The sequence below is a fragment of the Stenella coeruleoalba genome, assembly GCF_951394435.1.
Source record: "Stenella coeruleoalba genome assembly, chromosome: 4".
Lineage (NCBI taxonomy): Eukaryota > Metazoa > Chordata > Mammalia > Artiodactyla > Delphinidae > Stenella > Stenella coeruleoalba.
Window position 1 is genome coordinate 70,409,446 of NC_137149.1, and position 24,675 is coordinate 70,434,120.

The following is a 24,675-nucleotide window of genomic DNA, read 5'->3' on the forward strand; positions in this document are numbered from 1 at the left end:
AGCTCCCATATAGCAAGTCTTTTCAGAGAGCTTGGTAGAGTTCTGGAAAAACTGAGCAGAAAAGAGAAGAGGCGCACTGAGCTAACATCACACAAGAAAGACAAAGTCCACCATAAATGTAAAAATACTGAAAAAGTCTTGGTGGATCAGAGCACCAACTAAAGAGAAGAGACTTTAAAAACTGCACAAGAATCAAGGAGCCAATATTGGAAAGGCAACACTCTGCAGAACAAGACAGTAAAAAGGGAAGGTGCCCTTTGGAGATGACACGACAAAGGGAAAAAGGAGCAAGAGAGGGAAATTTAGGACCCTGAAAGACCAAAGAAAACAACGTCTTGGGACTTCCCTCGTGTACCAATGGTTAAGACTCCCATGCTTCCACTGCAGAGGACACGGGTTCAATTCTTGGTCAGGGAACAAAGATCCCTCATGCCTAGGGGCACGGCCAAACAAAAGAAAACAAAACAAACAAAAGAAAAGAAAACTACCTCTTCTCATCAGTCATCACCCATTAAGAAAGCAAAATTGTCCTCTTAACTCTCCCTACAAAACTTATAAAACTAAAAATTATAATTTTTTAAAATTTCAACAAAATAATTTTAATATTTAAAAAGAATAAAATTTGACTTTCCAATTTAAAGCATGAGTCCAGAGTATAAGAGACAAAAACAAATTTAAGATAATATTAACAGGCATTTTTCTGCAAGTATTTACGCTCAAAAAATCAGACATAAACTCATATTCTCAAATTTAATCTGAGGGCTTCCCTGGTGGCACAGTTGTTAAGAATCTGCCTGCCAGTGCAGGGGACGCGGGTTTGAGCCCTGGTCCGGGAAGATCCCACATGCTGTGGAGCAACTAAGCCTGTGCACCACAACTACTGAGCCTGCGCTCTAGAGCCCACAAGCCACAACTACTGAAGCCCATGCTCCTAGAGACTGTGCTCCGCAACAAGAGCAGCCACTGCAGTGAGAAGCCCATGCACGGCAATGAAGAGCAGCCCCCACTCGCTGCAACTAGAGAAAGCCCATGCGTAGCAACGAAGACCCAACGCAGCCAAAAATAAATAAATTTTAAAAATTTGTATATATAAAAAAATTTAATTCTGAGTAAAATATACTTACAAAAAACCCACTTTATAGACTTAAGTGAAATGGAGCTGAACAAGTTAGGTTAATTACATATTTGATCATGATAAACAGAAAAAAATGTAATTTTTTTCTCCCTCTGCATAATCCACAAGCAAAAAATTTCATTTTTAAGTAAGGAACATATAGAGGTCATATCCTAGTATGATAAATGCTACAACAGCAACATTTGTAATAAACAAAAGCTACCTTTTAAATCTATGATTTAAAAACTGTGCCTAAGTAACTATGTGCAAGTCAACTTTTGATCCAACAAAGCTCTGGCTGACACTGTTATCTGAAAAATCTGCTATAGGAGTGCTTCTCCTGTTTTTTTTTAAAGCAAATTTTTTTTCTAACAAAATCTTATACAGAATCCCCAAGTGGAAAAAAGCAGAACTGTCCTGGTTGAAATCAAGGTAAAGTATCTAGAAGATGAAATAGTCTACATTTCTTTCTTCCAGATCTCTACTGGAAAATCTAGGTCTCCAGCCCCTAAGGACCATACTGAAAAATATTCCTTAAAGTATTCTATAAAGGGTTCTGAATTATGAAAATATACCAGTTAAAATGATTTTAGTAAAACAAGAATATTTCTTCAGTCCACTTACCTACATTCCACATAAAGACTTGTGATCTTGCAGTGACATTTTACTCTAAGCATCTGAACACAGGGAGGACACTCTCCAGGGTGACATGGCAAAACACACGGATGAGGACAACCTGGCGGCCGTGATTTAGAGCACCCTTCCTCACATTGAAGGCATTCTGGGCCAGCCTGATAAGTACCAAGGAAATAAGTCATCTAAATACAGAAGTCTAACATTTCTATATATGTTAAAATTATAAAATTTATATATCCCGTTAAAAGAAAGTACTTCTGTAGCTCTTAGAAATACAGTTAATAAAATGGTGCCATGCTTTCACTCTTTTAAAAATATTCAAAATGAATAATAGCAAGATCATCAATAGGACCATTATTCACAAAGATTTTGATGTCTACAAACCTCATTTGATCAAACTGCCTCACCTTTAAAATGGACTTGTGATTACATGAAGCATCCCTATTAAAATGTAAATTACTTCTTAGTCAGTGGCAGAAAGAAAAAACAGAGTAAAAACATTTTCCACCCAAGAAGCATGATCATCACCTAACTAAAAAAGCAACACACAGGCTTCCCTGGTGGCGCACTGGTTAAGAATCCGCCTGCCGATGCAGGGAACATGGGTTCAAGCCCTGGTCCGGGAAGATCCCACATGCCGCGGAGCAACTAAACCCGTGCGCCACAACTACTGAAGCCCGTGCACCTACAGCCCGTGCTCCACAACAAGAGAAGCCACCACAGTGAGAAGCCTGCACACCACAGCGAAGAGTAGACCCCGCTCGCCACAACTAGAGAAAGCCTGCGCACAGCAACAAAGATCCAGTGCAGCCAAAATAAAATTAATTAAGTAATATAAAAAAGAAAATTAATTATCTCTTTTTCATAACCAATTTTAAAAAAGTCACTTGGGAATCTTGTTAAAATGCTGAGGCGGGGCCTGAGATTTTGCATTTTTAACAAGATTCCAGGTGATGCCAATGCCACTGGTCTGCAGACAACACTCTGTGTGGCAAGGGTCTGTAGCATACATAATATAGAAGAAATGCATGTGTATATCTATGTATGTGTGATTATGTACGTATACATATATTTTCTTTTTTATTTCTTTTTGATGACAGACTTTCCTCAAAGAGAAAATATCCTCATTCTTCTTTCAATCAGTCAAAAAGTATTTCAGCCCATGTTTGCTTGCGAAATACACACCACTGTGATTGCCATCACCTTCACACCTTTCCCCAGTTAACCACATTCCCACTCACTACAGCCAATGAATTAGGGTTATATTTGCTGCTAATGGTATCAATCAGAGCCATCCCACATAAGAATGGCATTGACTGAACTGAGATCTGAGGGTTAAGGCAAGGGAAGGAAAGAGACTAGAGCAGAGGTAAGAAGCAAAAGAGCTTTGATTTCAGTTAATTCAATAAACACTTATTGAATACCTGCTGTGTTATAGGCTCTGTGCTATACCTCAAGGTAGAAACTGCATTAAAAATTCCAAGGGCATTTGGGTCAAGAGAGACCTATTAAGAGCCTTTCTCCAGTGGGTCTCAATTGAGATGTTACAGTAAGGAATTAATTTTTAAAGTTTCTGAATTATTTAACCTTTAATACATAAATTAGAATGATTGCAAAGTTATCCCCCCAAATAATATAATTTCCACTCACTTATACTGCAGTAGCCTTCCCTGAGTGGGAGATAGGGTGGATTTGTAGCTAAATTGAGAAGAATTGCACATAACTTATAACCCATATTTCACCACAGGCACTGACTGCCTACAAAGCCATGTTGGGATAATCCAAGGTAATTCCCCAAACATGTCATATCACTTCTTAAAATGAGTTTTTTCTGATACATCTGATATTCTGGAAGTCTAATGGAGGAAAGCCATATATAGCTATTCTCTAACTAGTTAAAGTGGTTTTGAATCATTATGTTAGTTTGATTTTATAATTCCAATATCTTTTTCATTTTATCATGAGAATATTTTTATTGAGGATCAAGGCATGACTCAGTGAAGAAATTATAAGCAATACGATTTACATATATATCTGCACATGAGGAAGAATGATACTATAGACATTATGTTGTCATGCATTACAATCACCAAATCAAAGACCAAAACATCTAATAATGCAAGTGAAATTTTCAATAACACAATTCATGGTAATAATTTAAACACCTGTAAATGTAATGTTACTTAATAATAAAATTAAGCTTAAAATCTTTGGCTTATTCCTCATTAAGCACACTTGCTAATATTATTATGATTCCCTATAGAATGGAAACCTAGGAAAAAACATTATTTTAAAAATAAAATTTAGTATTAATTAAAATTTGATTAGCTACATTTGTTTTTCCTTGTGAAATGGCAATTTTTAGACATCTTTGAATGGTTGATTTCTCATATGCTTGTAAAATGCTTTTAGTAAATTTCACGTAACTTATACATATCCTGTATCTGTGATGGTATTTACTTCCAACAAAAGATTGAGAATTTGTTAAAACTGTGAACATCTACCCCATGTATTAGGTTTAAAAAACAGCTGACTGCAAATGCTCCAGACTAAACTTAGAGATATAAATGGATAGCAGTAGAGGTGATACTGCTACTTACTATCTAAAAAGAGACACAATTTCTGTACTTTTATCATAAAATCAAACCTTATGTATTAACCCAGGTATAGCATGTAAACAGTACCAAATTAAAAGGCATATTCTTATGAACTAGCACAAAGATACAGAGAGATATACACCAAGTTGTTAAAGTTGGTTGTCTGAGGAAAGGCAAGGAAGGAGATGGGATGAGGGCAAGAAAAAGGAAAGAGAAGTTATAGCAAAATGGAAAATATTTATGGCAAAATTATTGAAAAAAATGTTTCAAGCATACTGTAAGCATGTATACATTCAACTCAAGGACATTACCTTGTTTTTGTCAGTGCAGGAATCAATTTCAGTTACTTTGTGGCACTCTTTAATACATGTATGATTCTGACAATCTAAGGTTCGTCCACAAACTCTCCTACAAGAGTAGGGTCCTACGGTGTGGCATGGTAGTGGGCTCACCTTAAAATTTAAGAAAAAAAGGAAAATCAGCAACACACACACACACACACACACAACCTATTGGAAGCATGTTTCAAAAATGACTCTGTTATCATTTGAGAACAAGTTTCATCTAATATATTTTCATTAATAATTGTTATTATCAAAATCAAAGTAACCTATCCAAAAAAATCCAAAGAATGAATCCCAAGGAGCAAAACATTCTATTCCTAAAAGGGAAATTCAATGTAATGATTCTGCAGTGAATGCATATACATAGGCTAATTCTCAAATAAAAGTACTGTGTATTTTTAAAATTAGTAGACAAACTCTTGTACTCTTTAGAGCACTAAAAAGACAATACATTGACTTTGTTATTTCTAACGACCATCATATAGAAGAGGTACATAGATTACAAGCTTTACTTAAAGTTTGTGCCTGTAACTCACCTCATGCTTTCCAAGACATTCCCTGCAAGACAAAAATAAAATGAAATGAAACATTATACAGTCTTCAAAAAGAATATTTTTAAAGCAAACATGCTAACTCTACTAGTCTTTTTTTTAAGAATAAAAAATAAGCACGTAGGTTGCAGGATACAAAGTTAATATACAAAAGCCAATTGTTTTCCTACCTACCAGCAATGAATGAATTTGAAATTAAAAACACACCACCATTTATACTAGCACACACAAAAATGAAATACTTAGATATAAATCTAACAAAATAAATTCAAGATTTATATGAAGAAAACTACAAAACACTGATGAAAGAAATCAAAGATCTAAATACATGGAGAGATATTTCATGTTCATCTATAGAAAGGTACAATGCTGTTAAAATGTCACGTCTTCCCAACTTCATCTAGATTGAACACAATTCCAATCAAAATCCCAGCAAGTTATTTTGTGGATATCAACAAACTGATTCTAAGGTCTATATGGAAAGATAAAAAACCCAGGATAGCCAACACAGTACTGAAGAACAAAGGCAGAGGATTGACACTACCCAACTTCAGGCCTTACTATAAAGCTACAGTGATCAAGACAGTACAGTACTGGTGAAAGAATAGACAAATAGATCAATGGAACAAAACAGACAGCCCAGAAATAGACCCACACAAACATAGCCAACTGATCTCTGACAAAGGAGAAAGGCGATCAAATGGAGAAAGGGTAGTCTTTTCAACAAACGGTTGGTGCTGGAACAAAGGAACATCCACATGGAAAAAAAATACAAACAGACTTTATACATTTCACAGCAGTTAATTCAAAATGGGTCACAGATCTAAATGTGAAATGCAAGACTATAAAACATAGGAGAAAATCTAGGTGACCTCGAGTTTGGCGATGACTTTTTAAATACAACACAATCCATGAAAGAAAAATGGTTAAGTTGGATTTCATTAAACCAAAAACATCTGCTCTGCCAAAAACACTTAAATAAAAACAGGTTTTCATTAACACAAGCCACAGACTGGGAGAAAATATATGGAAAACACATATCCGGTAAAGAACTTGTATCTAAACTATAAAAGAACTCTTAAAAACTCAACAATAAGAAATTAAGCAGCCAATTAAATAATGGTCAAGATTTGAGCAGAGAACAGACACCTCACCAAAGAGGATATACAAATGGCAAATAAGCATATGAAAAGATGCTCAACATCATATGCCATTAAAGAACTGCCAATTAAAACGAGATACCACTGCACACCTATTAGAACGGCTAAAATCCAAAACACTGACAACAGCATTTGCTGGCAAAGATGTAGAGAAACAGGAGCTCTCATTCATTGCTGGTGATAATGCAAAATGGTACAGCCACCGTGTTAGTCTGGCAGTGTCTTATATAGGTAAACATAGGCTTACCATATGATCCAGCAATAGCACTCCTAAATATTTACCCAAATGAGTTGAAAATATATGTCCACACAATAACATGGACATATGTTCTGTGAACATGAACGTTCACAGCAGCTTTCTTCATAACTGCTAAAACTTGGAAACAACCAAACTGCCCTTCAATAGGTGAATGAATAAACAAACTGTGGTATATACATACAATAGAATATTACTCAGCAATAAAAAGAAATGAGCTATCAAGCTGCAAAAAGACATGGAGGAAACCTAAATGCATATTATCAAGTGCAATATGCTAAAAAGGCTATATACTGTGGGATTCCAACTATAGGACATTTTGAAAAAGACAGAACTATAGAGAGAGTAAAAAGACCAACAGTTTCTAGAGGCTTGAGGGCTGGGGAGGTGAGGGATGAACAGGAGGTTCTTAGGGCAGTGAAACTATTCTGTATGGTACTGTAATGGTGGATACATGAGATCATGCATTTATCAAAACTCATGGACCGTACAACCGAAAAAGTAAACCTTTACCAAGGTAAACTATAGACTTTAGTTAATAATAATGTATCAATATCAGTTCCTCAACTGTAAAAAAATTCTACTCTAAGAAAGAAATTGTATTACCTGGACAGTTCATGTGACAAATAATATTTTTCAACATATACTTCATAATAATAATTTTGTTATACATGCCACTGAAAAATCATTATATCAGAGTTAGAAGGATCTTTATACATATGTTTTTGGTTTTTAAACTGAGATAAAATTCACATACCATAAAGTTTATACTTTTAAAGAGTACAATTCCACACTAATATAAGATATTAAGGGAAACTGCGTGTGTGTGGCAGGACCATACGGGAACTCTTTGTATTTTCTGTGAAATTTTCCTGCAAACCTAAAAAATCACCTAAAAAAAACAGTCTATTTAAAGAAACAAAACAAATATTTCATTTCCCTTTAAAGGGACTGGTTTAGCAATTGTTTTGTGATCCTATTCTGGCCAGTGAAATGTGAAAAGAGTTTTACTATGGGGCTTCTGGGAAAGGTTTCCTCAGTCTTTAAATAAAGAAGAAAGTGATGGTTGAAGGCTTAAACAGTGTCCATTTCTCCCTTTGGAAACTTCACTAACTGGATGGGAAGTTTATCAGAAGGGCAAGTAGCCTGAGAGCAAAAAGGACACACTGAGGATAAAATGTAAAGACAGAATCCAGGCTCTTGACGATAAATCACTGAATCAACCAGATTAACCAACCATGAAGCAGCAGTTCTACCTCCAGTCTAACTGTGCAAGGCATAAATGTTACAATGTCGCTTTTTATTTAGGGTTTTTGTTACTTGAAACAAACGGCACCCTAAATGATACAGCACATATTATATGTGTTACATGCACATGTTCAGAATTCTTTTATCACATGGCCAAATTATTATTAAATGTAACGTTATTTTTAAAACAAGAGGGCAAGAAAACAGGAACACTGTACTCTAATAAGAAATTATATTAACTGGATAGTTCATGTGACAAGTAATATTTTTTAATATATCCTTTACAATAATAATTTTGTTAGACATGTCGCTGAAAAATCGTATCAGAATTAGAAGGATCTTCATATATGTTTTTCTCCTTTTTAAAACTGAGATGAAATTCACATACCATAAAATGTATACTTCTAAAGAGTACAATTCAGAGGAGTTTAGTATATTCATGAGGTTGTGTAACCACCGCCACTACTTAATTCTAGAATATTTTCATAACCCAAAAAGAAACCCTGAAACTATTAGAAGTCACTCCCCATAGTCTCCTATCCCCAGCCCCTGCAACCACTACTCTACCTTCTGTCTCTGTGGATTTGCCTACTCTGGACAGTTCATATAAATGGAATCAAACAGCATGTGGCCTTTTGTGTCTGGCTTCTTTCATTTAGAATAATGTTTTCAAGGTTCATCCACGTAATATGTAAATGTATCGGTAATTCATGGATTTTTATAGCTGAATAATATTCCATTGTATGGCTATACCACATTTTGTTTATCCATTCATCGGTTGATAAAAAAATTGTTTTCACTTTTTGGGCTATTAATAATAATGTTGCTATGGACATTCATGTACAAGTTTTTATGAATCTATATTTTCAGTTCTCTTGGGCATAGTCCTAAGAGTAAAACTGCTGGGTCATAGAGTAACTCTATGTTTAGTCTCCTGAGAAACTACCAAACCCTTTTCCAAAGTAGCTACACCACTTTACCTTCCCAACAGCAATGTATAATGGTTCCAACTTCTCCATATCTTCACCAACACATCATATGTCTTTTTTATTTTAGCCTTCCTAGTGGATGTAAAATGGTATCCCCTGGTGGCTTTGATTTACATTTTTCTAATTAATGATATTGAGCATCTTTTCACATGTTTACTAGCCATTTGTAGAACTTCTCTGGAGAAATATCTATTCTAAGCCTTTGACCATTTTTAAATTGGACTGTCTTTTGGTCTCTCAGTCTAAGAATTCTTTATATATTATGGATAATATACAAGATATATGATTTACAAACATTTTCTACCATTCTGTGGGTTATCTTTTCAACTTTTTGATAGTGTCCTTAAAGCACAATTTCTTGATAATGTCCTCTGACTTAATTTTCATAAAGTCCAATTTATTTATGTTTTCTCTTGCTGCTTCTGCTTTAGGTGTCATATCTAATAACCAATGCCTAATCCAAGGACACAAAGATTTACACCTATGTTTTCTCCTAAGAGTTTAATAGTTTTAGTTCTTACTTTTAGGCCTCTGGTCAATTTTGAGTTACTACTTATATATGTTGTGAGGTAGGGGTCTGAGTTCATTTTTTTCCATGTGAATATCCAGTTGTCCCAATACCATTTGTTGAGAAAAGCATTCTTTCCCCCATTTAATTATTCTGACAGTCTTGTCAAAAATTAATTGACCATAAGTGTATGGATTTATTTCTGGACTGTCAGTTCTATTCCCTTGATCCTTATGTCTATCTGAATGCCAGTATTACAGTCTTTGGTCTTCTTTAATTTCTTACAACAATGTTTTATAGTTCTCAGTGTACAAGTCTTGGATTTCTTTTATTAAATTTGTTAAATAAACAAAACGTTTGTTCTTCTTAATGTTATTGCAAATGGAACTGTTTCCTTTGTTCAATTTTCAGATTGTTCACTGTTAGTGTATAGAAATAAAATTGACTTTTGTATATTCATCATGTTTCCTATAAACTTACTGAACTTATTTAATATCTCTAATAACTTTTGTGAAGATTCCTTAGGATTTTCTATATACATGATCATGTCATCTGAAAATACAAATAGTTTTACTTCTTCATTTTCTAGTCTAATTGCTCTAGCTAGCACCTCTAATATAGTATTGAATAGAAGTGGCAGAATAGACATCCTAGTCTTGTTCTTGATCTTAAGGGGGAAAGCTTTAAATCTTGCACCATTAAGTGTGATGATGTTAACTGTGGGTTTTCATAGATGCTCTTCATCAGGCTGAGGAAGTTCTCTTTTATCCCAAGATTGTTGAGTGTTCAAGAATGCATGTCAGATTTTGTCAAATGTTTTTCTGCATCTATCAACTGTCCTTTATTCTATTGATAAAGTATTAACAGTGATTGATTTGAATCAATGATTGATGAATGAATGATTGATGTTGATTCAACTTCATATTTCTGGGATATACTCAACTTGGTCATGATGTATAAATCTTTTTACATGTTGCTGGATTCAGTTTGCTAGTATCTGGTTAAGAATTTTTGCATCTATATTCAAAAGGGATACTGGTCTGCAGTTTTCCTGTGATGTCTTTTTCTGGTTTATTATCAGGGAAATAGTAGCCTCACTGAATAAGTCAGGAAATGTGCCTGCTTAGTGAAGCATTGGTGTTAATTCTTTAAATGTTTGGTAGAATTCACTAGTGAAGTCACTGGTCCTGAGGTTATTTTTGTGGTAAGTTTTCGGTTACTAATTCAGTCTTTTTACTAGGTATATTCAGATTTTCTACTTCTTCTTGATTCAGTTTCAGTAGTTTGTGTGTTTCTAAGAATTTGTCCATTTATCCATGCAAACAATAACGAAAAGAGTAGGAATAGCTATACTGACCCATCAAACTCTAGTTGGGGAAAATGACTCAAAAGGACATAGAGGAGCGTTTTAAGCAGTATGCAAAATATATTTGGAAAAGAATGAAACAGAAAGAGAGACTACTTTATAGGCGAGGCCTGAAATAATGATGAATTGAAGAAAGAAAAAGGAGATACACTTTGAACTATGTCAAAAGATTTTTTTTAAAAGCTAAAATTCTAATACTTACATAGGAATAGGCACTTGACATGGAGGACAAGGCAATGCAGTCTGAATAAACGCTGGTTCAGATGGCTGTTCCCAAGGGCCTGAAGGCTGGTGCTACAAGTAAAATAAATAACAATTTTTAAGTCAGAGGGGTTAAATCATATGGCCGATTTAAGGATCTAAGAAAAAACAGTTCCACGAATCCTCTGCTCAAGCCAGCTGAAATTTTTTCAAGTACTCAACAAATTGTGCTTATTGAAATATTTTATTCCATCCTTAAATTCTATCAGATTGTTCTCCTCTAACACGTTTATATTAAAAATTGAGCCAGATTCCAGGTTTTAAACGACAGAACAAAGGCAGTATAGACTCCTTCACTTCTCATAAGCCAAAAGAATAAAACACAGAATTGTAAAATCCAAATTCCACCAACAGAATTTAATCTCCATTATTTTGTTCACTGTTGTCTCCCCAGCACCTAGAAGAATGCTTAACACATAGTAAGAATTCAATAAATATTCACTGAATATGTGAATGAATCTTTGAGGAAACCAGGAGATATTTATAACCCTAAACTATAGTATATGAAGGAAGACTGACAAACTCATCTGTATGATAATTATAACATGACTATCACACTGTACTTGCAAACATTTTATTGATTTCTCCTTTTCTATATTGTGAATTTCTCAAGACAAAAACCAAGTATCATTTACCTTATACCCCAGCTCCTATCACAGTGTTTAATACCCAATAAGTACTTCATCATTGCTTGTTGAAATGACTAAGTAAAATTAAGAAAATATGACCCACAGCAATGCATTATGTCTTAATAGTACTGTTCCCTTACCCTGCCAGTTTGCTTTATTAATGCTTGATCATGACATGGAGCAGGACACAAGTGACCACATTTCTCCAAAACCTTTCGGCAAGGTTGATGACATGGAGGACAAGAGCCAAAGTGACAGCGATGTTTTTCTTGACTTGTATGATGGCAAGTTGGTGGTCGACTAAATCATAAAGTACAATTTTTAAAATTACTTTTGATCATTGAACGATTCTATCTAAAGTGCAATTATCTATTTATATACCTTCTAATTCCATACAGAATGAGCATACTGTGAATATTAATATTTTAGAACATTAAAGCAAAATTGAAAATACTAACAAAATGAAAAATCGGTATGAATTTAAATCTGTAAGACACCAGATGTAAGTCTGTACAGAGCTTTGTACTAACCTGCACTGCTCTTTGCACTTGGGGGGTCTTGTGGTACGTTCTCGGCCACAGGGCACTGTCACCTTTGTATTACCACAATTGCACTTCACATCTACAGTTTCTGGGCAGGGATAACAGCTACCTGAAAAAAAGGTCTGAAACTTAAAGAGAAATTTCCTTAACTACCCAAATTCCCATCAATAGTAGAATCAATAAGTTTAGTATATTCACACAATGGGATACTCTAGGATGAGAATAAATGAATGAACCTCACACACATAACACTGAGCAAAAGAAATCAGACACCATCAATATACAGTATATGATTCCATTTATATAAAATAAACAGGAAAAACTAATTTATGCTGTTCAAAATCAGGATGATGATTACAAAGGACACAAAAAGTTTGAGAAATGCTGGTAATGATCTGTTTAATAATCTGAGTTCTGGTTATATAGTTATGTTCAGTTTATAAAAAATCATCAAGCTGTACACCTGCAATTTGTATACTTTTCTACATCTACACCGGTACTTCAATAAAAAGTTTTAGAATTTTCTTTAAAATTTGCTAAAAGTTCTGTCCTAAATAACAAATTTAACACATTACTCATTCAAAACTACACCAGCAAAATGGAGCTCAGTCTTTGGAAAATCTAATTTAGCAATAATTTTTTGGCTTAGTTTCATACATACATCTACTCAAGTGCATTATTTTTAGATAAATTCTCCAATAAGAGTGACTTCTCTCATAAGGTTATTAACAAGTACAGTCAATTTTCCATTACTCATGCTTTGCGAAAGACTCTAAAATCTCATTTTAGGCTATAATTCCAAATACTTCTCTTCTAAACATTTCAAAAGGAAACATTTTTAGGGTTTCAGCTTTTTACCTTCTTTTGTTATGGGTAGAAATACACAAAGACCAATTGAAAAGAAATCTTTTTAAACAGGCTATAAAGTTCTCTCCAAGGCTTTGACATCATCCTAAGGGCTTTCTTCCCACTCTAGTTTTCCGAATAGGCTACCCCATTAGAAATGAAATAATAAGAGAGGAAGGGCTTCCCTGGTGGCGCAGTGGTTGAGAGTCCGCCTGCCGATGCAGGGGACACGGGTTCGTGCCCCGGTCCGGGAAGATCCCACATGCCGCGGAGCGGCTGGGCCCGTGAGCCATGGCCTCTGAGCCTGCGTGTCCGGAGCCTGTGCTCCGCAACGGGAGCGACCACAACAGTGAGAGGCCCACGTACCGCAAAAAAAAAAAAAAAGAAAGAAAGGAATGAAGAGTCTTCAACTAGGAAGTAAGTATCTCAAGAAATTGCTGCCTAGGTGTCAGGTCCAAGCAAAATACTGAATAGCAATTAACCTGATAAAAAACAGATTAATGATGAAAAATAGTCTGGTTAAAAGCCTCTATTAGTTCAAAACAGTTCCCTAAAACAGAAGAGGTTAAGAATTTTGATTCAAATAATGATCGCAGAAAAAGAAATAAAGTAAAAAGCACCACAGGGAAAAAACACATGTGTATTATACAAATTACCAAATTTATACTTCAGTGTTTTGATAAGTATAATCCAGTAAAGTATTATCTTGATGGTAATGCAAGCCAAGTTATCCTGACTCACATGATCAAACTTTATTTTGGTCTTACCAAAAGAAACTTTGATGTCACACTTTTTAAAAATTTAATAGTGACATTTATGTCAGTTCTTACTCAGTACATTATATTAATTTCCATACTTAACAATGATAATTTTCATTCACCTTCAGCAATCAAAGAGAAACTTATCAAACATAACCTTTTTGCTGCCCTAAACTACAGCATCACTTTTCCTTTTTTAAAATTAAATCTTGAGAACAATAAGGGATAATTTCCCTGAACAGTTTTCCTAATGAACTCATTACAGACACCTGTACAACATGACATAAATTCATGTAACTTCAGTGATAATATTTTTTAAATGAAAAAGCATACAGAGTATAAATACAGTGACTAATCGGTCAAAAGTCCAGTAATTCTAGAACCATAACCATAGAAGGCCTTAAGCTTTAAAGAACTATAAGCCAAGCTTTCATATATTCACAGCGCAAACATGCACATAGCACCCTCCCTCTATGAGTTACAGTACAACTTGATTATGAAGGTATCTAGAATAATGGAAAATGACATAAAATAATGATTCTATGTATCTCATGTAACTGAGTATTAAACAAATGGTAAGAGTTGCACAACGGTATCTTCATACACTTTCCATTAAGGTAAATTTTTTTTAGGGGCTACTAAGTTTCTTTTTTAAAAAATAAACATTCTGCCAAAAAATAATTAATAATAATTGAACCTGGATCTGATCAAACCTCTAGTCCCACTAACAGTTTATAGAAAATAGAGGAAAATGTCAAATAATACTACGGAGATGCAATCTGCAAAATCCAGACTCTGTGAAACTAAATAAAGCAACCTAATTTCTTAAACAAGTGACAAAGGAAAATATATAAAAAGATGGAAAATTATAGAAGAAGAGGGAAATTACAGATTCATAGACTTTAGAGACATCAACCAACTACAATGTCAATCTTATTAAGGTTTCTCAGTCATACAAACTGAAGTAAAAAATGAAGGCATTTATGAGACAAAAAGATATGTGAACACCAGATATTTGCTGATATTAAGAAACATTAACTATTTTCAGTTTAAGAATCCATCTTTCAGAGATGCATACTGAAGTATTTATGGGATTTGCTTCAAAATAATACAAGAGGGAGATATGCTTTCAACATTTCTCCACTAAGGATGATGTGTGCTCTGCCCTTTTTGCAGATACTCTATATCAGGTTAAGGATGCTCTCTTCCATTTCTAGTTAAGTTTTCATCATATATGGATGCTGAATTTTATCAACTGTTTTTCAGACATTTACTAAAATGATCTCATTTCTCCTTTAATCTGTTAATGTGATGGAAACATGTTATTAGATTTACTAATCTTAAACCAACCATACATTACTGCAATAAACCCAACTTGGTTATGATACATTAAGGTTTTGGATAGCTAATACTGTAGTACCAGATAGCTGGATTTGAGTGGCAAAAACTTTAATATTTTACAAACATGTTCATCAGTTAAGATTGGCCTGTAATTTTCCCTTACTTTCCTTGAAAGATGATATAATGAGCTGGAACACATTACTTTTTTACATACACTATCAAATAGTTCACAAAGAGATTAAACTTATACATACTTTAAATGTTCATTTGTTAAAAATCATAGGTAAAAATCAACTAGGCCTGGTGTTTTCTTGGTGAGAAAATTCTAAACTACTGATCCAATTTCTTTAATGGTCATACAACTAGTCAGGTTTTCAACTTAAAGTGAAGGCTGTGTTTTAACAGTGGTCTCCAAGGCCCTATACATATTCTCCTTTCCCCAGCAATCATTTATTGCACCATCTCTCTGACCTCATCTCCTGACATGTGTCCCCCTGAGCAACCACTTCAGTCCTTCTTCAAATGTTCCTGTCTCAAGGCCTCTGTAATCAAACTACCCCATCCCCATTTCCCCAGGGCTTGATCCCTACTTCTCTCAGGATTCCCCACACATGTCATTCTCTCAGAGTCCTACCCTGACCACACTATATAAAACAGTATATACCATCCCAACTATCACAATTTTAATTGTACTCTAATTTTCTTTCTATACTTGTCACTATCTGATATTCTATATTAATGTGATTATTTACTTGTATTCTAATTGAGGGAGAATTAAAAAATAAGCTCCATAAAACAGGTACGTTGTCAAAATTGTTCACTCGTAATTCCAGTGCCTGGTGCTTAGTAAACACTCAAAAATACAAATTGAACGAATGACTAACTTTAGAATGTTAATGAAATTCAAATTTAATGGGTCAGTGATATACTATGACTACAAAAGGAAATAAAATCCTTTTACATGAGAACCAAAAAACCAGTTCTAAACTTTACAATTTAAAGACACTTGGGCTTCCCTGGTGGCGCAGTAGTTGAGAGTCCACCTGCCGATGCAGGGGACGTGGGTTCGTGCCCCGGTGTGGGATGATCCCACATGCCGCAGAGTGGCTGGGCCCGTGAGCCATGGCCGCTGAGCCTGCGCGTCCAGAGCCTGTGCTCCGCAATGGGAGAGGCCACGGCAGTGAGAGGCCCGCGTACCGCAAACATAAATAAATAAAGACACTGACATTTTTGGATTGGGTTGTTTGTTTCTTTGATATTGAGCTGCATGAGCTGCTTGTATATTTTGGAGATTAATCCTTTGTCAGTTGCTTCATTTGCAAGTATTTTCTCCCATTCTGAGGTTTGTCTTTTCGTCTTGTTTATGGTTTCCTTTGCTGTGCAAAAGCTTTAAAGTGTCATTAGGTCCTGTTTACTTTTGGTTTATTTCTATTTCTCTAGGAGGTGGGTCAAAAAGAATCTTGCTGTGATTTATGTCATAGTGTTCTGCCTATGTTTTCCTCTAAGAGTTCTATAGTGTCTGGCCTTACATTTAAGGCTTTAATCCATTTTGAGTTAATTTTTGTGTATGGTATTAGGGGGTGTTCTAATTTCATTCTTTTACATGTAGCTGTCCAGTTTTCCCAGCACCACTTATTGAAGAGGCTGTCTTTTCTCCACTGTATATTCTTGCTTCCTTGATCAAAAATAAGGTGACCATATGTGCGTGGGTTTACCCCTGGGCTTTCTATCCTGTTCCAATTATCTATATTTCTCTTTTTGTTCCAGTACCATACTGTCTTGATTACTGTAGCTCTGTAATATAGTCGGTAGTCAGGGAGCCTGATTCCTCCAGCTCCGTTTTTCTTTCTCAAGATTGCTTTGGCTATTTGGGGTCTTTTGTGTTTCCATACAAATTGTGAAATTTTTTGTTCTACTTCTGTGAAAAATGCCATTGAAAGTTTGATAGGGATTGCACTGAATCTGTAGATTGCTTTGGGTAGTATAGTCATTTTCACAATGTTGATTCTTCCAATCCAAGAACATGGTATATCTCTCCATTTGTATCATTAATTTCTTTCATCAGTGTCTTATAGTTTTCTGCATACAGGTCTTTTGTCTCCCTAGGTAGGTTTATTCCTAGGTATTTTCTTCTTTTTATTGCAGTGGTAAATGGGAGTGTTTCCTTAATTTCTCTTTCAGATTTTTCATCGTTAGTGTATAGGAATGCAAGAGATTTCTGTGCATTAATTTTGTATCCTGCTACTTTACCAAATTCATTGATTAGCTCTGGTAGTTTTCTGGTAGCATCTTTAGGATTCTCTATGTATAGTATCATGTCATCTGCAAACAGTCAGTTTTACTTCTTCTTTTCCGATTTGGATTCATTTTATTTCTTTTTCTTCTCTGACTGCTGTGGCTAAAACTTCCAAAACTATGTTGAATAATAGTGGTGAGAGTGGGCAACCTTGTCTTCTTCCTGATCTTAGTGGAAACAGTTTCAGCTTTTCACCATTGAGAACGATGCTGGCTGTGGCTCTGGCACATATGGCCTAAATAGACATTTCTCCAAAGAAGATATACAGATTGACAACAAACACATGAAAGGATGCTCAACATCACTAATTATTAGAGAAATGCAAGTTAAAACCAAAATGAGGTATCACCTCACACCAGTCAGAACGGTCATCATCAAAAAATCTACAAACAATAAATGCTGGAGAGGGTGTGGAGAAAAGGGAATCTTCTTGGGTGGGAACTGTGGGTGGGAATGTAAACTGATACAGCCACTATGGAGAACAGTATGGAGGTTCCTTAAAAAACTAAAAATAGAACTACCATACGACCCAGCAATCCCACTACTGGGCATATACCCTGAGAAAACCATAATTCAAAGAGTCATGTACCACAATGTTCATTGCAGCACTATTTACAAGAGCCAGGACATGGAAGCAACCTAAGTGTCCATTGACAGATGAATGGATAAAGATGATGTGGCACATATATACAATGGAATATTACTCAGCTATAAAAAGAAACTAAGTTGAGCTATTTGCAGTGAGGTGGATGGACCTAGAGACTGTCATACAGAGTGAAGTAAGAAAGAGAAAAACAAATACTGTATGCTAACACATATATATGGAATCTAAAAAAAATGCTTCTGAAGAACTTAAGGGCAGGACAGGAATAAAGATGCAGACATAGAGAATGAACTTGAGGACACGGGGAAGGGGAAGGGGAAGCTCAGAGAAAGTGAGAGAGTGGCATGGACATATACACACTACCAAATGTAAAATAGATAGCTAGTGGGAAGCAGCTGCATGGCACAGGGAGATCAGCTTAGTGCTTTGTGTCCACCTAGAGGGGTGGGATAGGGAGGGTGGGAGGGAGATGAAGGAGGGAGGAGAAATGGGAATATATGTATATGTATGGCTGATTCACTTTGTTATACAGCAGAAACTAACACACCATTGTAAAGCAATTATACTCCAATAAAGATGTTAAAAAATATATATAAATAAAAATAAAGACACTGACAAATCAGAGAACATCCACAGGGAAATGCCTATGGGGTTAATACATCTGCCATTTTTCCTAATGGGGAGGCAATATGGTATAACGGAAATATTACTAAACTTTGGGTTCACATCCTGACCCTGCAACTAGTTCTATGACCTTGGGCCAACAGTCTCTTTGCCTGCTTCCTCCTTTTACAAAACAACACTAATACCTTCCAAGATTCCTGAAAGGATTAAGACATTAAGGGAGATATCTAGTATCCACCTAATCCCAAAGGAAGACAACAAAAAACAGTACAGTAGTTTTTCCCAGGTCACAAAGCTGTTATTGGGTTGGCCAAATTCGTTCAGGTTTTTCCACAGATATGGAAACACCCAAACAAACTTTTTGGCCAACCCAACACTATGTTCACTTTTGACTCAGGACCTCTTAATTTAAACCCATGCTCTTTCCACTACCTTATACTATCTTTCAGTAGATTCCATTTCATACCAACATACTCCAAATGAGTAAAGTTAACTCAGTTTTCAATCTCTAATAACTTAGGCACCCCTGAGACCCTTTCAGGTGGTCTGAAAGAATTTATATACATAGATGAGAATTTTCCAGAAGCTATATGACAAGGGATTATCACAACAGATTGAATGCAGAAGCAGATATGTGAATCCAGCTATCTTCTATTAAGCTAGACATTAAAGACATTTGCAAAAATGTAAAACAGTATCATTCTTCTCACTAAACTTTTTTTTAGAAAGTAGCTATTTTTCACAAAAAAGTTACTGTATTAAGATGTAATGGGTACTATGGTACTATTTTTCAATAAAATAATAAATATTATTATATTTTAATTTAATTTCAAATACAGTAAATATCAGCAGATAAAATCCACATTAACTAAAGGTCTTTGGGTCCAAAAAGAGTGTAAAAGGTCCTTGAGACCAAAAATTTTGAGAACCACTGGACAGAATATATACAATCCTTTACTAGACTTAATTTCATATCAATGTCTAAAATTCAAAATACTACTGAAAAACCTATTAATTAACTTAAAATCTATGTGGGGAAGGTTGGGTAGAAGTAAGGAAACAACATGGTATTATTGAAAGAACAGAAGTTTATATTCAAAAGGTGTGGGTTCAAATCTTGGCTATAATGCCTTACTAGATATTTCCCTAAGTAAATCACTGAATCCTCTTCAGCTTAAATTTCCTCATCCATAAAATAAAGATAGTGGCAACTGCTCTAACTTCTCAAGATTGCTAAGAGTAAGATAATAAATGTGAAAGCTCTCTATCAACGAGAAAGCACTATGTAAATATAAACATAAAATTACAGCTGTTGTTAAATTTTACCTCTATGGCAGACAGATGGACACTTATGGTTTCTACATCCTAAAGTCCGTCCACAGTTTTGATCACAAGGTGGACAGTTTCCAGGGCAACACTGAAGGGAAAGCAATACATAAAGAACAGGTAATTTGAAAACCGTACGTAATATGAATGTCATTACTAGTTATTCACAGAACTTAGGGAAATCAAAAGATAGTTCTTTTCACTATAAGAATAAAAGTATTCAAGAATATCAACATTCTTGTGTAGAATACGTTGTACTAAGAACTTATAAGTTTAAGGAGACAATGACCTAATTTAGTGAAGTCAAGCTAAATTTTCTTGCCCTTTAGTTAATTATTCTATAACTTAAAATAGTTCCATAAGATAGTTTCTCTTCTACTTATCTACACAGAAATTGACAACATTAACCACAGGAATGGATCTGGTCAAACCCTATAGTCAATTCAGGCAAATAATCTGGCTATTTTTAAAATTTAATTACAATAAAACCCATTCAATATATAGATTAGTTTGGCAGTTATTTTCAAACCAAAGAGTCAGAGACTAACTAAAGGAAAGAAGGAGAGATAGGCTAATTGCTTCTAGCGCTGTTTTGTTACTCCCTGATTTCCAATCTGTGAGAAATATAGCTGTCTATGACCTGTCCCAATTTTCATTCATGAACACAAGGTAACTACTTAAAGTTCCATCTTGCCATTCTAACTCCTTGACAAACTTTGGAAAGGAAATACAGACTACAATTTTCTTAAAGAAACTTGGGTTTGTAACCTACTTCAGAACAAGTTTCAGTATATAAAAATAGCTCAAAACAAAGTACACGTTATTGAAAAGCAATTAAAAGTTAAAATAGTTCATTCAATTAAGCAAATATTTACCAAGTAATACTATGTGCCTATCACTTTCCCAGTGGCAGTGGGAAAAAAGGAGGTTATGTGGTCCACAACTTGAATAAGCCTTTAGATGTTTGTTTCTCACCATGATGAGTAATAATGACCAGATTTACTCTCCTGCCTTAAACAACTAGAAAATCAGACAAAATATTTGAAACAGCAGTTTTTAGACATTAGACAACTAGGCAGCACAGGACAGAAACCCCTATGAGAACAGACACAAACAAGGTGAGTCCTATGATAGCACAAGCTTAGACCTGGACACAAGGAAAAAGATCACAAGCAGAGTCCAGTGGTCTTACCAAGTTAAGGAGACAAAATTCATAGTTCAGAGAGGCAAGTGTGGTTAGAATTTGTGGAGAAGTGGTAGCACAAAGCATAAAGTTTATAATGTCTGGAAACCAATCAAAAGTCACCTAGCAGTAAAGAATAACCCAAAAGGAAAAGAAAACTCAATCAACAAAAATAGACCCAGAAATGATAGATGACAGAATTGGTAGACAAGGACATTAAAATAGGCATTTGAAGTATAACCTATTCACTTATATTCAAGAAGACAGAAGAGAGCATGAGCATGAAAAGGACAGACATGGAAGATATAGAAAAAGTCACAACTCTAAGTCTCAGAGATGAAAAAATACTGTCTGAGACGAAGAAACACAGGATGGGATAAACAATGGGATTAGACAATGCAGAAGAAAATTAGAGAACTTGAAGACAAACAATATAAGATAACATTAAATATGAAAATTAAAAGGACTAAATAATAAATGTAGCATCAGTGACCTATGGGACTTCAAGCAGCATGACACACCTGTCACTGGAGTCTCAGTAGGCAATGGGTGGGGGAAATATTTGAAGAAATAAAGATTGAAAATTTCACAAATATGATGAAAACTATAAAGACATACAAGAAGCTCAACAAAAGTTGTACTAAAGAAACATGAAGAAAGCTATACAAAGGAACATCACAAATAAATTACTGAAAACTAATGATAAAGAGAAAAATCTTTAAAAATAGCCAAAGAAAAAAGATACATTACATACAGAGGAACCAAGATAACAGAGATAGTGGAGCAACGTGTTTAAAGAATGGGAAAGAAATTGTCAAACTAAAATTCTACAGTAAAAATATTTTTCACAAACAAAGGCTAAAGACAGTTCACAAAAGTTGCAAGAATTCATGATGAGCACTACAAGAAATGTTAAAGGAAGTCCTTCAGACAAAAGAAAATGAAATCAGATAGAAACCTGAATCTATATAAAAGGATGAAAAGCACCAAAAATCATGAGTTTGATGATAAATATAAAAGACTATTTACTTTTTCACACTCTTTAAAAGATACCTGTTAAAGCAAAAATAAAAACAACATATTTGAGGTTTATAAAATACATGGGTATAAAATGTGTAAGAATCGAATAAAGGAGGTAAAATGGAATTATTGAAAGACAACACTCAAACAGAAGACACAAAAAGAGGGAAAAGAAACAAAGAACAGATGAAAAAATAGAAAATTACAGACTTAAATCCAACCATTTTATTAAAGATCACAATAAGTGTAAATGATCTACACCCAAATTAAACGATAAAGATTTAAAATAAAATAATTATCTAAATAAAACAATTATCTAATTGCTGTCTATAAGAAATCCACTTCAAATATAAAGATTTGAATAAGTTCAAAGTAAAAGAATGGAAAATATATACTGTATGAACACTAAGCAAAACAAAGTTGAAATCACTATATTTAATAGATTTAAGAACAAAGTATCTTACCAGAGATAGAGGGATAATTCATAATAAAAGGGACTCAAAAAAACTTCAAATCTACAGACTCAATAAAATTTTCCAGTTGACCTTATACTGAACCAAGATTCTATAAATAAGATCTGAACAGCAGAAGTTAAGCCTCTAACATGGCAAACAAACTACCACTAACACTGCTATGATGTTTTAAAGTCAGGGAACAGGGACTTCCCTGGTGGTGCAGTGGTTAAGAATCCACCTGCCAAAGCAGGCGACACGGGTTCAAGCCCTGGTCTGGGAAGATCCCACATGCCTCAGAGCAACTAAGCCCATGTGCCACACTACTGAGCCTGTGCTCTACAGCCCGTGAGCCACAACTACTGAGCCCGCGTGCCACAACTACAGCAGCCCGTGTGCCTAGAGCCTGTGCTCTGCTGCAATGAGAAGCCCACACACTGAGACAAAGAGTAGTCCCCGGTCGCCGCAACTAGAGAGAGCCCATGCGCAGCAACGAAGACCCAATGCAGCCAATAAATAAATAAATAAATTTATTTTAAAAAAAAAAATAATAAAGTCAGGGAACAGAAACAGCCAAAGAACCAAGTAGAAGGAATTATGCATAGGACAAAAAGAGACCCTTGTTATTTAAAAACCTTGTAAGATTTCCCACTAATACAAACAATAATGTAGAATATTTATTAATATTTCATATGGAAAGCAAAGAATATGCCTAAGTATTTGAGGAACAAGTCAAGATGGCACTTATCATGGGCCCAAAGATGAAAAATCCAAGAGAATTTTAAAATCAGTTTTCCAAGCTTATTACCTTTCTCCTACACTGATGCTTCTGACAGTCCCGCAACTTAACACACTTCGTTTCACAAAGATACGGTTTATGACACGGCATTCGTTTAGTATGCTTTCCACAACGACAATGCTTCTCCACTTCCTGGAAGAATCAAATAAATGCTATTAAAATTGACTTTCGTTGACATGATTTTTTTCACACTGTAATCTCTATAATTACTAAAAAATGAAAGAGAAAATTTTAAGACTGTTTTGTATGAAAGACTTTTAAAAAACTAAAGGAGAATTTCCTAAGACATTTGTTTGTTCCAAAAAGACTTCACAGAATTTCCATTATTAAATTTAGTAAAAATTTGATATTAAATAGTAAAACAACATCACACATTAAAATCCCTTATATCTAGTTACACAATAACATCTACACATCTAGCTTCAGGAAAACAAGAAAACTGGATTATCTAGTAGTATGTGAAAACCAGAATGACATCTAGGCATTTTTTCCCCTATCATCCCTAGGCCTAATTCATCATTGCTTTGAATATCTTCTGAGGATAAACAACCCCACACTAGTCTATAAAAATGATAACATTCAAACTTTTACCAAGCAAAACAAAAAAAAGGTAATTTCAGATTTAATTGCTGGCATACTCTCCTGCTTCATCATAAATATTAGATCATGACACAGATGTTTATGTAAACAATTACAAAACAATCCCATTTGACATATTATGACAGATAACTGTTAAAAGTAATCATTATAGGACATGACTAACTTGTCTACATGTTTCACAAGGACCTCGGTGACAACGCTGTGAACATCTGTGGATTCCACATTCAAGTACTTTGTCACAACTGTCTCCACAAGTTGGTACATCTTCTGTACAAGGCAAAGAAAACTCTAGAAGCAGACAAAAAAAATCAATATTAAAAATAACATACATTATTATAAAGTATTAATAACGTGCCATGTACTTCTGGATTCCTAGAAAATGACAGGTCTTTCAGACTATGAACTTTTGCATCTACATATTTATTGGAAAGTTAACTTTAAAGAAAATAACCCCTATATTTGTAAAGCTTATGCCTTTTAAAAAGAATTCGATACATGACAAGTTACCATTCTCAAGAAGCATATATATATATATATATATATTTTTTTTTTTTTTTTCCTTTCTTTGAGGTACGCGGGCCTCTCACTGCTGTGGCCTCTCCCATTGCGGAGCACAGGCTCCGGA

The 24,675-nt window shown here is 34.7% G+C and overlaps 1 protein-coding gene across 7 annotated transcripts in view; it reads right to left on the reverse strand.

Moving 5' to 3' along the window:
- NFXL1 (nuclear transcription factor, X-box binding like 1) overlaps nt 1-24,675 on the reverse strand; it is a 53,189-nt gene that overhangs the window by 14,177 nt on the left and 14,337 nt on the right. For all 7 annotated transcript variants that reach the window (XM_079920831.1, XM_079920830.1, XM_079920829.1 and 4 more), the window contains 9 exons: nt 24,214-24,338; nt 23,460-23,582; nt 19,997-20,087; nt 12,190-12,310; nt 11,800-11,959; nt 10,972-11,063; nt 5,228-5,249; nt 4,659-4,799; nt 1,739-1,905 (listed from right to left, as the gene is read on the reverse strand). In XM_079920831.1, the coding sequence (XP_079776957.1) occupies nt 1,739-1,905; nt 4,659-4,799; nt 5,228-5,249; nt 10,972-11,063; nt 11,800-11,959; nt 12,190-12,310; nt 19,997-20,087; nt 23,460-23,582; nt 24,214-24,338 (1,042 nt within the window). The remainder of the gene's footprint in view (nt 1-1,738; nt 1,906-4,658; nt 4,800-5,227; nt 5,250-10,971; nt 11,064-11,799; nt 11,960-12,189; nt 12,311-19,996; nt 20,088-23,459; nt 23,583-24,213; nt 24,339-24,675) is intronic.